Genomic DNA, 20,705 nt, shown 5'->3' on the forward strand with positions numbered 1-20,705 from the left:
CGGAGGAGTTTGATTTGGAAGCATTATTGACGTTCGACATCTGAAAGGGAAAAAGAAGTTTGATTAGAAATCAATCCCTAATTAAACACCTAAATGAGAAATTAGGGCTAGGATCCAACAACATTATTTACAAGTTAGAAAAGGGATGTCGTAATCTAACATGCAAATAATTTGAAGGTAAGTGAATGACGATTCACTAATTCTCCACCATGAAAAACAAAAACGAGATTAAGTTTTAAATGTATTGAAAAACTCCTAGATCCTTTAAAATTCATTGAAATTTTCAATGGCATGTTTAAATCTCGATATGACCCTCTAGTTTGTGACTGGGATGCCGAGGATCATAAAGCGGGTGTGAATAACCATGCAAATATACATGGTGCCCTCATTGTTATAGTCACCTATTCGATGTACCGGTTAACCACACACGCTCCATCGAACTATGATAAACAATGAGTCACCCTTTGCCACCTTTGCTTAGAACCCAATTAGTGTGTCGGTTAACAACACACACTCCACTAACGCCTTAGCAAGGGTACCAAGTGTAATTTCATGGTATTGCATCAATTTCACTTTTGCCTAAAGTAACTAAGATTGGGAATTTTGGAAAAACATTTAGTTACTTTTATAATTCATTATACTTATTAATGAGGAAATAGTTGCCTTATCCTACCCATTCGGCTAACGACCCTCCATCAATCAACGAAGTGGTGGGTGAGAGTGGACACCCATTGAACGGCCATTTTATAGGCCATAAACTTATACCCGCTTATAGATCGGCTTCGTAAATGAGGTCTACTAACGGTAAGACTAGCATTTAAGTTATATATATATATATATATATATATATATATATATATATATATATATATATATATATATATATATATCAATCTTATAATATTATAAAATATAAGGTTGAATTTTAAACTTGTAAAATTCTAGGGTTTGAAATTTAAATAGTCCAAATTAAACTTTTAATCATAAAATTTAAATTTCAAAACTTGAGGACAAGTTTTGAACTTTTCAAAACACAAAGGATCAAATAGCAAATAATTTAAATTAAACAATTAATTCAAATAATCAAATATTATCAAATAATGAATCTATTATTCAAACAATTGGTACTTATCTTTTGATTTGGTAAAGATAATCATATAACAGTAATAAAATTCAGATTTTATTAGTCAAAAACGATTTAGGTAATTATCTTTAAGCAAAACAGCAAGAAATCCCGAAAATCTCTCTGTCTGACAGCTAAACTTGTCGAGTTCACATTGGAACTCGTCGAGTTCATCAGACAGAAAGCCCAAAATTCGATTTTAAATCATGAATGAACATACAAGGCATCAATACAATAGAAACCAAACAAAGCTTTGATACCACTGATGGGTTTGAGCCAAAAGAACATCCTATGTGCTCATGCAAACCCTAATGCTTGGATCTAGGTTTCTCTATTGTACATGCAATTCATCCAAGACTTTCTAACCCTAGATCTAGTGTATATAATCGAAATTAACATAACAAAGCAGATCTAAATGTTTACCTTGTTGTTGATTGAAGATCTTGAAGCCTTGAGAACTTTAGCACCTCAAGTGTCGTGCCTCTAATGATTCACAAACACCAATAGCAATTGGAGGAAACAAGAGAGAGAGGGGAGAGGAGAATTTCGGTTTCCCATGCCCAAGGGTCCTTTATATATGTGTAGGAATTAGGGTTTCAGTCATTATCCTTATCCGCTTACTTAGACACCAAGCAGCCCATAAGATAATTCTAGAATCCCTATCATGGACAAATTTCTAAGGCTTTATCCCTAGAATTCGTCCACCTTATCTATTAGGGTTTCCTTGCCCAACTTTGTAACTATCACATAATTATAGTTCATCCCCTTAAGTTCAATTAAGTTCTTTTGATCACAAAACTAATTCTTAATTAATTCTTGACCAATGTTAATTAAACAAATATGATTTCTCTTTTAATATATTAGTCTTATAATATATTAATAAACCATAATCACCTCTTTCTATAATATTCCTCCAGTCAAGTTGCTTTGGTGAAGGCAACCCAAAAGGACCATGCACAATCGGGTCAAGTACATACCAAATATAGTTATGGACTTAGACACTAATCCAACAATAATAACATAGCATAAACATACTGTCAGACATATCTGGGGTGCATGACCTACCCTTCGGTCCTTACGACCGTAACATGGGGACTATTCCCCTCCTACTACCACTATCACATAACAACATATCATAAACATACTGTCAGACATATCTGAGGTGCCTGACCTACCCTATTGGTCCTTACAACCGATATTGGGGTCTATCCTACCCCTCCTACCACTATCACATAAAACATAGCATACTAGCACATAACACATAACAGATAGTGGTATATACCAGAAAACTATCACAAAGACAATCCTCTCAACTATAATCGACTACTAGTGGACCGACATTGGTGCCTTCGGCCCACTTCTATTAGAAGGTAACTCACCTCACACTGCTGAAGTCCCGTAGACAAAACTCTAGTTGCTCGATGACAGGTTCCCTAACTGTCAAACATCAAAATAACACCCAGTCAGTAATTGGGTTCCAACATATACCCATAAATCCAGGCTTAGGGTAAAAGACTGCTTTACCCCTATCTTAGCTTGATTCAAGCCCAAGGCCTAATCCAAAGGTCCAAAAGTCAACTATGAGTCAAAGCCCAACATATGGCCCAATTTTCCAAATTAGGCGCAAACCTTTACATGATCTTATTCTAAGGCCCAACCATTTAGTCCAGTCCAACATTTGGCATTTCTAATGGCCCAATATCTCATAATCATGAAGGCCCAATTATGGCTCACCTATGGCCCAATTTTCCAAATTAGGCTCAACCCCTCATATGGGCCTTACCCTAAAGCCCATCCAATTATTCTAGTCCAATGATTGTTCTTGAATGGCCCATTATTGGACCAATCACTAAAGCCGAATAGAAAGGACCAATTTAAGGCCCAAGTGAAATTAGGGTTTTCACATAAAATGACGATTAGGGTTAAGTGTTTCTTACTTAACCCATTAAGGACTTAATCCATTAACTCCAATATTACCTTAGATTAATTGCAAATGATTATTAATTAATTATTTTAAGTTTAGCAAATAATTCTAGTGCAGGTCCCGATCAATCCCGAAAATTAGGTTTTCATGACATTAGGGTTTTCTAACCCAAATACTAGTCCATTAGTCACATGGTTAAGATTTTAGATCACTTTGGGCTTCATTGGGCCCATTAGGGTTTTATAAGGCCCATTAGGGTTTCATAAGACCATTAGATTTTCATTAGTCAGGAACCACCCACTACCACCTCAGGTAGTGGTGGTCAACGGCGGCTCATGGCGGCGGCTACCATCTCACGGTGGTTGTTACGGTTCTAGTCAATCGGGTCCAAGCATCAAAAAAATAATCCAAACACATGCAAAGCATACTGCCACTCAACACGGCGGCCGATGACAGCAGCCACGACCCTACGGTGGTGGTTTTGAGTTTTCTTTTCATTATTCCGACACTATTACAGTTTACAACACAAATTCCAATAACACACGCTCACTAACATAAACACACACACACATCCGCCCCAAATGGTGGTCGGCGGTGGTACATGGCGGCTGCCACAACCTCACGGTGGTCGTGGTGGTGATGATTTTTGCCAAGAATTCCACACATTAGACCCTACGTAAACAGTCCACGCCAAAACACACATACACATATGAACACAACCACCTAACGTGGTGGTTGGTGGTGGCAGGGGGTGGCAATCAGCACCTCACGGCGGTGGTGATGGCCTTTTTTAGGTTTCAGGACAAGATATACTCAAACAATCTCCTGGATGCTAAAACACAACTCAAACACGTTCCCTTGAAACTCACCCATCACGTTACATCAACAAACACCCACCTGATGGCGAAAAACCGAACACAATCATCCTTCACGGTGGCATGTGACGGTCCCGGCGATAGGCAGTAGTACATAGCGAAAGGTGGTCGGAGTAGCTCTGACAACTGTTGTGAAACATCTAAGGATGGCGGAAGAAGAAGAAGACACGGAGGGACGGTGGCAACAGAACAACAACACTAGAACGGCGCTTATGGCGACCGAGTCCTCACTGGTTGCAGCGCAGCGGTGGTAGAAGAAACGTCGAAATTGGATGGTTAAAGGCTCCCGTTGATGGCAACGCCATAGGCCGGGATCAGCTGTCGTTTGGCGGCCATGGATGGTCAGAAAGTGAGCGAAATCAGTGGTGGCGGCTGAGGGATCATACCCGACGGCTGTGAATAAGAACTAGGTTTAGGGTTTTAACATGGTAACGGGTTTATATACTCGGCCTTCATTCCAAACTTATTGCCATAATACCATCTTTGGTCCCTCCCTTCCCTTTTTCTTTCAAAGTGAGTCCGTAATTTACCTTTTTAACCCCATCCATCCAAAAACCCTTCAACTTAAGTCCCAATAATTACCATGCAGCCCCTCCTCTACAAAACCTTTTCAAATCAGGTCCAGAATTTACTCTTTAGCCCTTGCTTCTATAAATCCTTTCATATTTGGTACAAATGATACCAAACACCCCCTGTCTTCTAAAAATCTTTACAAAATAAATCCCGGAACTTACACTTTTAACCCCCAACTTCTAAAACTGTGACAGTTAACTCCTTGAGACCAACACATTGCTATATAATTATTGGTTTAAGGGCTACTATTAGTTTATTAATTTGTTTATTTATTTATTAAATAAACGGGATGTTACAGATACCTTCTTGTTTTCCTATGATCACACTCATTGTGTTGTTTAAGGACATCTTGAGAGAATCTCTATACCAACATTTTGAAATAATAATTTTAGACCACTTCATTACTTCATATGGCTAGAGGTGCTTGCGTGGGTTAAGGTATCATGTCAAGTATCCTCTAATCTCATTTCACATGCAAGGCTAACTAACTGTAAGATCTCTATGATGGGTTTTAGCCATAAGAACTTTCCTATGTGCGCATGCAAAACCCTAATGCTTGGATCTAGGCTTTCTAATAAACATGCTTTAAATCCAAGACTTCTAATGACTAATTAGGTTAAATAACAACATTGAAACAGATCTAGAATCATACCTTTGAGTTCCTTATTGATCTTGAGGTCTTGGAGCTTCTAGAGTCACAAATGTCACTCCTCTAATGGCTTACAAACACCAATAGCAAGGAAGATGATTTAGGAGAGAGGAGAGGGGAGGAAATCGGCCAGGGTTCTCTTGCTTTAGGAGAGGTGTCGATTTCCTTATGCCATGGGGTCTATTTATACTTGTAGACTCCTTAAGGGTTACAACCTAAACCCTAATTGGATAATCTTCTCTTAAGGCTATCAAAATCCTTTCCATAAATAAGCCTTGGACGAATTAGCTATCCTTTTAGCTTCTAGAATTCGTCCCTTGCATATCTACAAGGATTTACAGTCTAAAGCTTAACTATCAAACAATTGACAGTTTATACCCCTTTATTTAATTAATCTTTTTAAGTCACCAAATTAATTCTAATTAATTCTATGACTTATATTAATCAAATAACAATATATTATTCATTATATTATTCTCATAATATATTAATAATATTTACTCTCTCTTAATAAATCATCCTATCAAGTTGCTATGGTGAAGGCAACCCAAAAGGACTATGCACAACCGGGTCAAATACTTGCCTAATATAGTTGCAGCCTTAGACACTATTCCAACAGTCTCCCACTTGGATAAGTCTAGTAACTATATACACAAGTACAATTTGGTTTGCAATCGTAGCTCTCAAAGACGCTGTCAAACTCTGATCTAATCCATCTTGTCCTTTAGATAAGGGAACGTACAGTCCTCTGTTAGATATCATGCTGACAATCCTATGGAATGGTTAGTCAAGCATTTAGGTTTCTCGATCTCTGATTTATTTGACATAGAACTTAATCGAACACATCAATTCAGTTCTGACCGGGCCCGGCACATAAGTCAAATCAAATCATCGAGCGGCCGAGATATCGCTTTTACCTTCTTAGATAAAAGTTACAGATAAACTTCGACTTATATGCATTTACTTATTTATTAACCAACTATACACAACAATGCGTTTTATAACACCAAGTTACTGATGCGTTTTCGCATTATCAATGTACAATCAATTAACAAATAACAAATCATATATCTAGATTTTAAGACTATATGATATTATTGTCTTGCGATCACCTTTTATATCATATTCCATAAGGTGATTCTAGCAAGCGCGGGTTTGTTCCAATGCTCAAAACTAGTTCATAAGCACTCATGAACGTTGCAGCAATCCTTTGCTATGTCTAACACCATTAAGACATTCTACACACCAATTCATGACAATCTTCATTCATATCTACTTCCAACATATGAACGATTGTGGACCATTTGAACAATTTCTATTATTCTTAATAATCTCAATTATTCTGGAAGTCAATACATGCAAAATGAAACAATAGTTAAACAATTAACATAAGACAGTAACATTACTTATAAATAAAACTCCTTTATTTAATCATCAAATGTTAATTACATTTATCTATTACACGTTTCTAATACTATCTAATCTATGCTAATATCATCCTTCAGCCCAATACTCCTAGCATGCTGCAAGTGCTTAACCTTACTCAGTCCCTTCGTAAGTGGATCTGCTGGGTTATCTTCTGATGATATCCTCTTCACTATGAGTTGTCCTTCTTCTACACGATGTCTAATGAAGTGATACTTTCTGTCGATATGTCTTGATCTACCATGATCCCTCGGTTCCTTGGTCAAGGCAACCGCGCCTTCGTTATCACAGAAAATCTATATTGGCTCCTTTATGGCAGGTACAACTCCAAGATCACTGATGAAGTTCTTTATCCATATTGCCTCCTTCGACGCTTCGCTCGCTGCAATGTACTCTGATTCGCACGTTGAATCAGCTACGGTCTCATGTTTGGAACTCTTCCATGTCACTGCTCCTCCATTTAGTGTAATGACCCAGCCCGACTGCGAACGGTAGTTGTCCCTGTCGGTCTGAAAACTGGCGTCACTATACCCTCGCACCTTCAAGTCATCACTCCCTCCGAGGACTAAGAACCATTCCTTCGTCCTCCGAAGGTACTTAAGGATGTTTTTCACCGCAATCCAATGTGCTTTTCCAGGATTCCCTTGATATCTGCTAACCATGCTCAAAGCGAAGGCTACATCAGGGCGAGTACAAGTCATAGCGTACATGATTGAGCCAACTGCGGAAGCGTATGGTACTCGGCTCATTTCTGCTATCTCAGCTTCGGTACTCGGACTTTGAGTCTTACTCAATTTGGCATTACTTTTTATCGGTAGTTCTCCCTTCTTTGAGTTTTCCATACTAAAACGTTTTAGTACCTTCTCTAAGTAAGTATTCTGACTAAGTCCAATTAGTCTCTTACTTCTTTCTCTTACTATCCTTATTCCCAAAATGTAAGAAGCCTCTCCGAGGTCCTTCATAGCGAAACACTTTCCGAGCCAGGACTTAACCTCCTGCAGGGTCGGGATGTCATTTCCTATGAGTAATAAGTCATCGACATATAGAACGAGGAAGCTTACTACACTCCCACTAGCTTTGAGATATACACAAGATTCGTCTTCGCTTCGTACAAATCCAAACTCTTTGACTTTCTCATCGAAGCAAAGATTCCATCTGCGAGATGCTTGCTTAAGTCCATAAATGGACTTCTCAAGCTTACACACTCTATTCGGATGCTTCGGATCCACAAACCCCTCTGGCTGTGCCATGTAAACATCCTCAGCCAACTTTCCGTTAAGGAAAGCGGTCTTGACATCCATTTGCCAAATCTCATAATCATGAAATGCGGCAATTGCTAGCATCACTCTAACAGATTTAATCTTCGCAACTGGTGAGAAGGTCTCATCATAGTCAACTCCGGGAGTTTGAGTAAAGCCCTTCGCAACCAATCGCGCTTTATATGTGTGTACGTTCCCATCCACGTTGGTCTTCTTCTTGAAGATCCATTTGCACCCAACGGTCTTACGTCCGGGCACATGATCAACCAAATTCCAAACTTGGTTATCATACATGGATTGGATCTCGCTATCCATTGCCTCTTTCCATTTCGCAGACTCCGGGCCTACCATGGCTTCCTTATAGCTATTAGGTTCATCAAGATTTACTAGTGTACCATCACTAATATACGTGTCCCCTTCGGTAGTAATATGAAAGCCATAAAACTGGGGATGAACTCTAACTCTATCGGAACGTCTAAGAGGTAAGGATTCATCAATCGGTTCAACCGGAGTTTCCTCCTCGGGTTGAATGCCAGCGGTAGAGGTTCCTTCATCTATCGACTCTTGAATCTCTTCAAGTTCGATTTGCCTCCCACTGTCTCCTTGGCTTATGAGTTCTCGCTCTCGGAAAACTCCTCTCCTCGCAACGAACACAATATTGTCCTTCGATCTATAGAAGAGATATCCAAAGGATGTCTACGGGTAGCCGATGAAAATACATCGCTCACTTCGAGGTTCGAGCTTGTCGTGAGTATCTCGTCTTACGAAAGCCTCGCAACCCCAAACCTTGATATGTGCCAACGAGGGAGCTTTCCCTGTCCACATCTCGTGAGGTGTTTTGGCAACCTTCTTAGTAGGGACTCGGTTAAGGATATGGGCGGCAGTCTCTAAGGCATACCCCCAAAAAGAGATAGGTAGTGAAGCACGACTCATCATAGAGCGAACCATATCCAATAAGGTTCGATTACGCCTTTCTGCCACACCATTCAACTGCGGTGTCCTAGGAGGCGTCAATTGTGAAACTATTCCACACTCCTTGAGATAATCGTGGAACTCAAGACTTAGGTACTCTCCTCCTCGATCGGATCGAAGCATCTTGATTTTCCTGCCCAATTGATTCTCCACTTCACTCTTGAACTCTTTGAACTTTTCAAAGGTTTCTGACTTTTGCTTGATTAAATAGATATACCCATATCTACTATAATCATCGGTAAAAGTCACGTAGAAGCGGTTCCCATCCTTCGTGGTTGATCTAAATGGTCCACATACATCGGTATGTATTAGGTCCAATAAACCCTCGCCCCTTTCACATGTACTCGTGAAGGGTGACTTAGTCATCTTTCCAAATAAACAAGACTCGCATGTGTCATCTTCCCTAAGGTCGAATGACTCCAACACTCCATCCTTTTGGAGTTGGGCTATGCGTTTCTTGTTGACATGTCCAAGACGACAATGCTACAAGGATGCTTTATCCATACTAGTGGAAGAATCAATATTCAAAACATCATTTCCTAAGTTATCAACAATCATAACGGTTTCATATATTCCATTACATGGTATAGCTTCAAAGTAAAAGACACCATTTAGATAAGCCAAAATAGAACCATTCTCATTATTAAAAGAAAATCTAAATCCTTGTCTATATAAACCATGAAATGAAATGATGTTTCTAGCCATTTCTGGTGAATAGCAACAATTGTTCAAATCTAAAACCAAACTATTCCTAAGCACTAAAGAATACACTCCAATCTTGGTCACAGGTGACGATCTTCTGTTCCCCATGATTAGATTGATCCTTCCTTGCTCCACATCCCTACTTCTTCTTAGTCCCTGCACATTAGAACAAATGTGATAACCATAACCGGTATCAAGAACCCACGAAATAGCATGATTAGAATCGTTAGATTTGATTGTGTATATACCTGCGAAAGATGGCTTGATCTTTCCCTCTTTGATTGCTTGCAGGTAATCTGGGCAGCTTCTCTTCCAATGTCCTATCTTGTGGCAGTGGTGGCACTCTGCCTCCTTTGGGTTAGGGCAGGGCTTAGCGGGATCAACTTTGGTCCCACTAGAAGAGGCACCATCTCGGGCTTTAACCTTGCGATGGTTCTTTGATGAAGCCTTCCTCTTCTTTCCCTTTCCTTGACCAATAGCCAAGACAGGAGCAGCGGGCGGATTGGGAGTAGGTGCAACAGACTTGTCTTTGAAGTTGCTCTCAGCGACCCTCAATAGACCTTGGAGTTTGCTTAGGGTGACCTCTTCTTTGTTCTTGTGGTAGGTCAACCTAAATTGGTTGTACATCGGAGGCAAAGAGTGAAGCACCATATCGATCGCCAAGTCTTCACCGAAGTCAACATTTAACTTGCGAAGGCGGTCGACATACCTTTGCATCTTTTGCAGGTGCACGGTAAGAGATTCTCCATGACCCATCTTAGCGGAAATCATGTTGGTGAAAATCTCATAACGCTCTTGTCTCGCGTTTTGGTGGTATCTCTCCAATAAGTCTTGGTGCATCTCGTACGGGTACATGTCCTCATAGGACTTTTGGAATTCGGAGTTGATGGTAGCGATCATGATGCAATGTACCTTCGTTGCATCTCGCTCATGAGTCTCAAAAGCGGTGATTTTGGCCGGAGTAGCGATTTCGGGGTTTATTTTCTCGAGTTTCTCATCGAGGACATACTCCTTATCCTCATAGCGAGCAATGGTGCGAATGTATCTTATCCATTCACTAAAGTTCGTTCCATCGAAGGTGACCTTTTGGCAAAGGCTCATCAACGTGAAAGAACTAGCAGCAGCGTTGTTTGCGTTTGACATCTACAATTAGAAAGGACAAAGATAGATTAGAATAAGAATCCCTAATTATCACCCAATAAGAAAAATTAGGGCTAGGATCCAACAATAACATTTACATACTAGAAAAGGGATGCCGAAATCTAACATGCAAATAAATTGAAGGTAAGTGAATGACGATTCACTAATTCTCCATCACAAAACTTAAACTATTAGTCCTAAGTGTTTTTGAGAATTCCTAGGTTCGGATGAGATTCATTGAAACTATTCAATGGCATGTTTAAATCTCGATATGCCCCTCTTGTTTGTGACTGGGATACCGAGGATCACAAAGCGGGTGTGATTTACCATGCAAATTCACATGGTGCCTTCATTGTAACGATCACCTATTCGATGTGCCGGTAAACCACACACGCTCCATCGAACTATGATAAACAATGAATCACCCTTTGCCACCTTCTCTTAGAACCAATTAGTGTGCCGGTAAACCACACACGCTCCACTAACTTCTTAGCAAGGTGCAAAGTGTAATTTCATGGGATTGCATCAATTCACTTTTCCTAAAGTAACTAAGATTGGGAAATTTTAAAATATGTGTAGTTACTTTATATTTCTTATTATACTTTTAATGAGAGGATGAGGTTGCCCTATCCTACCCGTTCGGCTAACGACCCTCCACCAATCAAGCAAGCGGTGGGTGTGAGTGTACACCCATTAAGCGTCATTTTATAGGCCGCAACCTTATACCCACTTTATAGATCGGCTTCGTGAATGAGGCCTACTAACGGTAAGACTAGCATTTAGTTATACATATATATATTATTCTAGTAATATCATATTAGTATAGGGCTGTATTTTAAAACTTTTAAAATCTAAGATTTGAAATTTAAGTTGTCTAAATTAAAACTTTTAATCACAAATATAAATTTCAAAACTTGTGGGTAAGTTTTAAACATTTAAAACATGGAGGATCAAATAACAAATAATTCCAATTAACAATTAATATCCTAATTATCTATATTTGATTTTATTCAAGATTTCTTTGAAAGATAATTTCCAAAATAATTAAAATAATTAATTAATTATCATATAAGGAAATTAAATATTTTATTAGTTGATAAATACCTTTAACTAGATCAAGATAATAGTCATATATATCAAAAAATCGGATTTAGATTGATCTATTATGATTAAGGTAAGTTTCCATAAGATAATTATGAAAAAATCCCGAATCTGGCCATTCCTGACGCCTGGATTCGCCGAGTGCACAAAGGGACTCGCCGAGTCGGGCCTACTCGCCGAGTCCACTTTGGAACTCGCCGAGTCCATGACTCAGAAACCTAAAAATCGAATTTTGCAGGTTTGTTTCAGTTAATTAAGCAACAATTTAAAGAAAACCAAGCTATGCTCTGATACCACTGATGGGTTTTAGCCATAAGAACTTTCCTATGTGCGCATGAAAAACCCTAATGCTTGGATCTAGGCTTTCTAATAAACATGCTTTGAATCCAAGACTTCTAATGACTAATTAGGTTAAATAACAACATTGAAACAGATCTAGAATCATACCTTTGAGTTCCTTATTGATCTTGAGGTCTTGGAGCTTCTAGAGTCACAAATGTCACTCCTCTAATGGCTTACAAACACCAATAGCAAGGAAGATGATTTAGGAGAGAGGAGAGGGGAGGAAATCGGCCAGGGTTCTCTTGCTTTAGGAGAGGTGTCGATTTCCTTATGCCATGGGGTCTATTTATACTTGTAGACTCCTTAAGGGTTACAACCTAAACCCTAATTGGATAATCTTCTCTTAAGGCTATCCAAATCCTTTCCATAGATAAGCCTTGGACGAATTAGCTATCCTTTTAGCTTCTAGAATTCGTCCCTTGCATATCTACAAGGATTTACAGTCTAAAGCTTAACTATCAAACAATTGACAGTTTATACCCCTTTATTTAATTAATCTCTTTAGGTCACCAAATTAATTCTAATTAATTCTGTGACTTATATTAATCAAATAACAATATATTATTCATTATATTATTCTCATAATATATTAATAATATTTACTCTCTCTTAATAAATCATCCTATCAAGTTGCTATGGTGAAGGCAACCCAAAAGGACTATGCACAACCGGGTCAAATACTTGCCTAATATAGTTGCAGCCTTAGACACTATTCCAACACTCTATACACTACTTGATCTAGAATTTCATCTCACTTCTAATGATGTTCTACTTTGATATGATCATAAGCTCAATCATCAGTACGTGGAATCTCTAGTTTATCTTATTGTCACTCGCATCGATATGGCCTTTGTAATTCATATTGCTAGTCAGTTCATGACAGCTCTTCAAACTTCTTAATATACTGATATTTTGAAGATTTTAAGATACATCAGATGAACTATGTTTCATGGGTTATACTCCCTTTTGTCATCTCTCGAGCTGCATGACTTTTTTATGCCGACTAAAACTGGTCATATCACTTGTTAACATTCGAATTTAGACTATTGTTCAATGACTCACCAAATCATGGCGTATAAGAAGCAATCCTTCACTCATAAGCCCATTGCAAGAAGCAATCATTCACTCAAAAGTCCACCATTGAATGTAAGTATCATGCTCTTGCCAAAAATACTTGGGAACTATTATTGTCACAATGGCTTCTTTTTTATATGGGTGCCACTTAGTCATCTCCTATTGTTCTTTGGTGTGACAATTGTAGTGCGATGCATATTCCTGATAATGAGGTTTTTACAAGTGCATAATTCACATTGTAATCGATGACCATTTTATTCGCTAACATGTTGTCAGTCACTCGGTTGGCTTTATTTTAGTCTTCTCTAATGATTGGATTGTGATCATTTTTCCAAGTATCACTTTATCGAACCTTTCTCAAACCGTGTGGACAACCTTTTTTTTGGTGTGTGTGTGGGGGGGGGGGGGAATAGTATTATTTGGATTTAGACAAAACTTCAAAAACGGTCCCTATGGTTTTTGAAAATATCAAGTTTAATCCTTAAGTTCAAAAAACCTCACAGATGGTCCCTGTGGTTTCAAAACTTTTAACAAACAGTCCCTTAGCCACATAAAAAGACTAATATACCCTTTGTATTTCTTTTTAGAATTAATTTTATTTAATCCTATTTAAAAAAATAGAAAGACAAAATAAATAATTCATCGGGCCCACCTTCTCTCTCTCTCTCTCTCTCAACATAAAAAACGCACATCGTCTTCTTCATCTGTTTGGGGATTTGGAGGAACGAACAAATCGGAAGCGATGAGAAGTTCCGATGGTGGTCATTCAAATCGCGAGGAGAGACAAAATCGTCGATCTCCGACGACCCTCTGAGGCTTTAACTTGCATCATCTCCGATGGGAACAGGTCTTCGTCTTCGTCTGTTCGGAGAAGCTGAAATCACGAATGGAAGGCTTTAGTCTTCAAGTCGTATTTAGTCTTCAATTCTTGATAAACCACAAGCTGTCGTGGATCCGTCACTATCACCGCCGTTCCACGTCCAGCCTGCACACCAGAAGCCACATCACAACCAAGTAATCAATCAAAAACATAACAAAAAAGAACAAGAAGATGGAATAATGGAGATGAAAATGGAAAATCAATTACATTGCTAGGCTGGTTGAGAGGATTTCCGGTCAATCTCCCAAATCTACTGACATAAGGCTGACCAGATCTTTTACTCTCAACAACACCACCATTAACACCACCCACATTTAGTCTTCGAGCCCTCTTCAACCTTCTTCTTGGCGCCAACACATTTCCAGACAATGGAACAGTCACCGACCCTATTCCAATTCTCCTCGGTCTACCAACGCCCTTCTTCACTTTTGGCGGACAACCACACCCCTTTTTAGCCGCTGTGTTTTCAGTCGGTGGCGGCGGTGGTACCGATGGAACTGCACCACCGTCGTCGCCTAATCCTAGTGAAGCAAAAAGAGGGTCCGACCCCGCTGTAGCATTAGCATTCCCTTAAAAATCGAACCGGAGCCATGGTTAACGGGAAGATCTTCGCCGACACCGACATCATATTGATATTAAGGACCATGAGATCACCATTACTGATACTCCAGGACCATGAAATTCCATACAATACAACGATTTCATTTCACAATTATTAGGGCATAAGAATGGTTTCCCTATTTTTGTTGGATGCTAATCAGAACGCACAAATCTATTTTTATTTTTGTGTTTCAGGTTAATGGAGAGAGAGAAAGAGAGAGAGAGAGAGAGAGAGAGAGAGAGAGAGAGGAGGTGGGCCCAATGAATTATTTATTTTGTTTTTCTATTTTTTAAAATAGGATTAGGTAAAATTAATTCTAAAAAGAAATAGAAAGGGCATATTAGTCTTTTTATGTGGCTAAGGGACTGTTTGTTAAAAGTTTTGAAACCACAAGGACCATCTGTGAGGTTTTTTGAACTTAGGGATTAAACTTGATATTTTCAAAAACCACAGGGACCATTTATGAGTTTTGTCTTGGATTTATGTATAGTTGAGGGACCAATATTGACAATTGTCGATTAGGTACTCTAGGGTTATATTGTCCTCTTCCTTTGTTCTACACATACACGCACACGCTCATGAAATCATGGGGTGACTTTTTTATTATCTAACCATGGATCGGTTCCATTATCTTCTCCTCGTCTTAGTGAATCGAAGTCACGCACTGAATAAAATAATGCCTGAATATATTCAAACTCGAAACCACTTGAGCTCACGTTCGCTATTAGGTGAGAACGACAATAATGGCGTTGAATTTCGTTGACTTCTCTTTTTGTCTCACATGCACAATGATTTATTATGCTTCCTATTAATTATTTTACCATACAATATTTATTTATCTCTCATTAAACCACTAGTTAATAAATTATGCTTATTATTATTATTATGTTTATGTTTATCATGTTTATTATTGTTGTTATCTCTAAAGATAAGATTATATAGAAACAATGAATGCAATCAGTAATAATTAAAAACGATTTAAAACATGTGAATATTAAATATTTTGTGCTTATATATATGTATGATTTGACTATTGCTTCAAAGAAAATCAAGATAAATAATTACAAAAAATCAAAGAAACAGTAGAGTAAATTTCTAATTTTTCTCTCTATATATAATTATTGAGTAATGATAATTAAAAAAGAGTCTGCCTTATTCAAACCACAAAGAATGAAAAAATCTATTACTAAAAACAAAGAAAAAAAATGTGTGTATAAATTAATGACTGAATAATTTTAAAAAAAAAGGACAAAAAAAAACTAAATCCTTTTAATTGTAATGAATTAATTGCCTTTATTGTTTCCATGGCTAATATTATTACTAGTAGTTGCACTGCCATTGTTATTGCTGTTGGTGGTAGTGACGTTTCCATTATTAGTATTGCCACCGTTGTTGGGCTGAGCGCCACCGCCAAAAACAGATGAAATCGCCGCCGCTAGAGCTGCAGAGAAGTTTGGGTCAGCAGTGAGGGCGGTGACAGTGTCAGCCAAAGCTGCCGGTGACGCCCCTTGGTGGTGCAACGGCGGCAGACCGAGCTGGGAGCTGGCTCCAGCCGCTTGATCCATATCCTGCGACATTTGTAGACCGGAAAACTTCGACTGGTTGTATAAAGCCTGCCCGAATATCTGGGGAAGGAGGGCGGCGTTTGCTCCTGTGAAGTTCGGTTGTTGAGGGTTGGAGAAAGGTACCTGAAACTGACCTGGGCTACGTAACTGTAACGGGTTCGGAGTTTGAGTTAGGTCTAATGACACCGTCGGGAAGGGGGCGGAGGCGGAGATGGTGGCCATGCTTGAAGAGCAAGAAAGGAACGTTCTTGCTAGGAAATTGGAGTTCATGAGGCCGTCGGAGCTCGGCATGGAACCGGAGAGTAGCATTCTAGCGGCAGAAGAGGTGGTGGAAGCCATAGCCATCGCCGCCGGTGGTAATGGGTGGTTGTGGTTGCCTTCGTAGGTGGTGATCAGGATTGTTCTATCTTCTGCACATCGTTGTACCTGAAATTAATCATATATAATCAATTATTTACTTTAATTAATATAACAAAATCTCAGTCAAATAATTAAATACTGTTCTTGAAATAAACAATCGTACTTGTTTCCTAACTGGGCAACCAGCTGCCATGGTGCATCGATAATACGCTCGAGGACAAGGATTTCCTTTTGCCATTTTTTGTCCGTATTTCCTCCATTGACACCCATCTGCAATCTAAAAAGCTTACGAAATTAACTTTGATTTCATATTAACGAAATTAATCAAGTTCAATCGCGATTATCAACAGTTATATACCATGGGAGCTTCTGATCGAGCTCGAACGGAAACCCTAGCTTTTCTAATTGTTGCTTCAGTAGCTTGATCGATGTTAGTAGTGTTGTTATTCTTCGAAGAACTCAACCTTGGAACCTTATTAGAATTACCAGCTCTAATCACTTGCTGATCTGGGCTCTCTTCCCTTTGATCGATGTTACTGTTAGTATGAAGTGGTGGTGATCTTGAATGTTCATCAGATGATGACTGTGAAATTTCTTCAGTTTCAGCTGCAGTCGGAGCTGCTAAACCTAGATCCATAAACGGTCTCGGAACCATCGTAGCTGCTTCACTTCCTCCACCTTCGTTACTGGCAATTTTATGATCTTCATTAGATTGTTCTTCGTGACTTTGTTTTTGTTGCATCATCGTTACTAGATGTGTTTGAAGCGTGTTGTAATTCATCGTCACTTGATCCAACACTTCTCTCAATCGTTGATTCTCCGTGTTCATCCTCTCTAGCTCAGCTTGAACCACTGCTAACTACATATATTTCAAATTTTAGTTTTCAATACGATTCAGTATGAACATGTAAACTTTAGGTCAAAATTTTAAATTCAGACCTCATTCTTAGCTCGTTTATCCTCGGAATTGGGAGAGATTCCGTCATCAACTACCGACTGATCACTACTTGTGTTTCCGGTTACGAGATGTAAACCAGTCTGTAGTACGCATCATCAACAATCAAATTCAATCAACAAACACGAGAAATTAATCAAAAATATGGATTAATTTGATTAATCTGGTAATTACGTACGTTGATATTAAAATCCAATTCGGTGACAGGAGGCGGTGGATCGGAGGAGGAGACAGGCTGCAACCTGGAACGATCTTCTTCTTCTTCTACATCATGTGTTTTGTCGGAAAAGAAATCCATTTCGTTTATCTGTTTGTGAGGATGATGATGATGATGATGCTGGTCATGGAGGTTGCAGTTGAGGTTGAGTGGGAATTGGATGGTGGTAGGCGGTGGCGGTGGTGGTGAAGATGAGGAGGTGTTGACGTTGCCGGTGGCGGTGGCAGCCTCCATGGGTCTCCACGTGGTGGAGCGGTGGTCCGGGAAGGAGTTGATGGCGGTGAGTTTGTGTGGAAATAGTAATCTGATGGGATCTGAATCAAAGGAGAGTCCACTTGATCGTTTGGCCATTTATGAAGAGAGAAACAGAAATCAAGTCTCAAAGAGGCAGTGGACTCGGCAATAAAAAGGGGAAGTTGAGACTCAAGACTTAATATACTAAATACTAAAAAAGAATATACAAATAAAAACAATTTACTTTCGTCTTAAAAATCTTTTATTCACATATTTATCTAATTAAAATGGTCAATAACTCAACGTCATTAATAAAATTATTTAAATAAAAAATATAAAATTAAACAAAAAAGTATTTTGTTAACCAAATTTTATTTTGAATAATCAATATTTTATTTTATTTTAAATTTTAAATTGTAATTAAGACTTTATTCGAATAAATTTGAATTATTTTTATTGACAAATAGAATTATTGATTTTTTTCTTCGCCAGAAACTTATGGGATTTGATTTTGTTTTTATTCTTTTATTGGAAATTTCTTGTTATTTAAGTAAGCAATAGACCACAAAATTCAATTCAATAATACATAAATTTGAAAATGTAAGGAAATAATGGAGAAAGAAAAGGGCTCAAGAATGAAAATTGACCACACAACTTGGATGTAATCGTTTTATTCAACGCGATGGCCAATAGGAACGGAAAATTGTTGTGGTTTATTCTCAATTAATTAATTAATTATATGGGCCAAAAGATTATTAATTATATTTGTTTTTCGATTTTTAATGGCAACCTTTATGTAGTTTTCATGATTTAAGACATTTGTTACATAATTAATTACTTAAGTATATTTTTTTTATATTTAGATATTTATTTTACAACAAAACGATTCTCATATTTGTGTTATTCTGTATATGCTATGCTTGTTATAATTTTCCTACGTAGCTATCTATTTACCATCAAAAAATAAACATATTTATGTAACTTTAACAATCGAGAACAACTAGTAAATATTAACTTGATTTCAATTTTGGTTTAGTGATAATATTTAATCTTAATTAAACATTAACTTGATTTCAATTATGATCTTAAAAATAAAAATAAAAACCTATAAATTGAATTGAATGATATTCTTAGCTAAAATTATTTTAATGAAATTTATTTGAATATTTTAACGAAAAAAAAAAAGAACAAGTGAGAAGATTGTGACAGGTGGCATGTGGGACCCACAGGAGTTACGAAAGTGACATTGATTGCGTCTGAGATTTGTCAAAGATGAGATTGACGCGTTCCCAAAAAATTCACCGCCCCAAGCGGTCCGGCACTTCCTCGTGACGACGGGTTACTTCTATAAATTTTCATTTTAAACCCTAAACATTTTGCTATTTACACTTTTAACTCCCTACTCTTCTAGATAGTCTTTAGCTTAATTATAATATTAGAACAAAAATATAATACTATTTGCAAAGTAGAGAAAAAGTCAAGGGTTGTAAGACGTGATCTTTTTTTTAATTATACTATTATAGTAATTAATATAAATAGTTAAACTTATTATTAAAATCGTTAATTAAATGTATTTTCTTCTTCTTCTTCAACAAGTTTTATGCCTTTTGGATATTCTATGCACGTATGTCAAACTAGACCTTTGAACACATTTCTTTTGTGTATTTCAACTCATTTTAGCACCTACTTGGTAATAAAAATGTGAAAGTTTCAAAAAAAAAAAAAAACGAAAGATAAATGCTTATTATTATTTTACATTAATTTATTTGAAAAAAAAATATTATAAAAAAAACATAACAAAAAACTAATCGGGAGATACAAGATACAAGAAATTAAATTACGTTCTTTTAAGTCAATGATACCACAAGCCAAAAACTTATTATAACAAGATGAACTAAAAAAAATATATATATGATCATAAAATAAAGGATTCAAAAGTTACTCCAAACATATTAAAGAAATCAACATAACTTATTAAATATTTATTTTGTTTTCTAATTATATTTTATTAGCACATTTGTAAAGTTATTTTAGGTGGAAAAAAGTACGAAAAGCCAAAAGTATAGGGAGTGAAAAGGAAATTGACTCATGGGGAAAACAGAAAAGAGATATTAACTCTTCTTGCAGGGATAGTACCCACAAGTCAACGAATTTCGTGGACCGGAGAGGACCGGCTCGATCCGATAAGTGGGGCCCAGTGACGACTTTGCGGGCCATGTGTATCCTTTTTCCTTTTACGACCTTGCCACGTAAGACTATTCACCGTCTCTTCCTCTTCAAGCGGTCGTAGAGTGACTTCGTTGACTCGCTCTCCATTTGGACCGGGTTCCTTGCTCAAAAGCTAGATATAGAAAGTAAAAAACACAATTTTTTTTAACTATTATTATTATTATTATTTCTATTATTAATCAACTTAGTTATCACAGTATAACGAGTGAGAAGACAAATTGGCAACAAATTATGTCGAGTACTCTGCGTTGATACCACTGCTTTGTGGAGAACATAACTCCGACCCTCTCCCCCCCACCCCCCCCCCCCCCCCCCCCCCTCTCTACCACAACTTAAAACCGTATTGCATGTGATGACATTACCACACCATTTTCTTTCTTTTTCACCGTTGGAGTATGTATGTGTGTGTTGTATGCTGCGGTATGACACACATTTTGTTTTGTAAGATGAGAAGAAAAATAATGTGGTGTCGACGTGACAGTACTCTGCGTTGATACCACTGCTT

At 37.8% G+C, this 20,705-nt stretch overlaps 1 protein-coding gene across 1 annotated transcript; it reads right to left on the minus strand.

Moving 5' to 3' along the window:
- Nucleotides 1-15,728: 15,728 nt before the first annotated feature.
- LOC111919102 (probable WRKY transcription factor 31) lies at nucleotides 15,729-18,163 on the minus strand. Its single transcript, XM_023914716.2, has 5 exons — nucleotides 17,699-18,163; nucleotides 17,505-17,603; nucleotides 16,924-17,424; nucleotides 16,729-16,842; nucleotides 15,729-16,631 (listed from the first exon to the last, which is right to left on the minus strand). The coding sequence occupies exons 1-5, from the start codon at nucleotides 18,086-18,088 to the stop codon at nucleotides 15,924-15,926; spliced, it is 1,812 nt and encodes a 603-aa protein (XP_023770484.1). The 5' UTR covers nucleotides 18,089-18,163; the 3' UTR covers nucleotides 15,729-15,923.
- Between the last annotated feature and the right edge of the window lie 2,542 nt (nucleotides 18,164-20,705).

The sequence above is a fragment of the Lactuca sativa genome, chromosome 7 (genome assembly GCF_002870075.4).
Source record: "Lactuca sativa cultivar Salinas chromosome 7, Lsat_Salinas_v11, whole genome shotgun sequence".
NCBI lineage: Eukaryota > Viridiplantae > Streptophyta > Magnoliopsida > Asterales > Asteraceae > Lactuca > Lactuca sativa.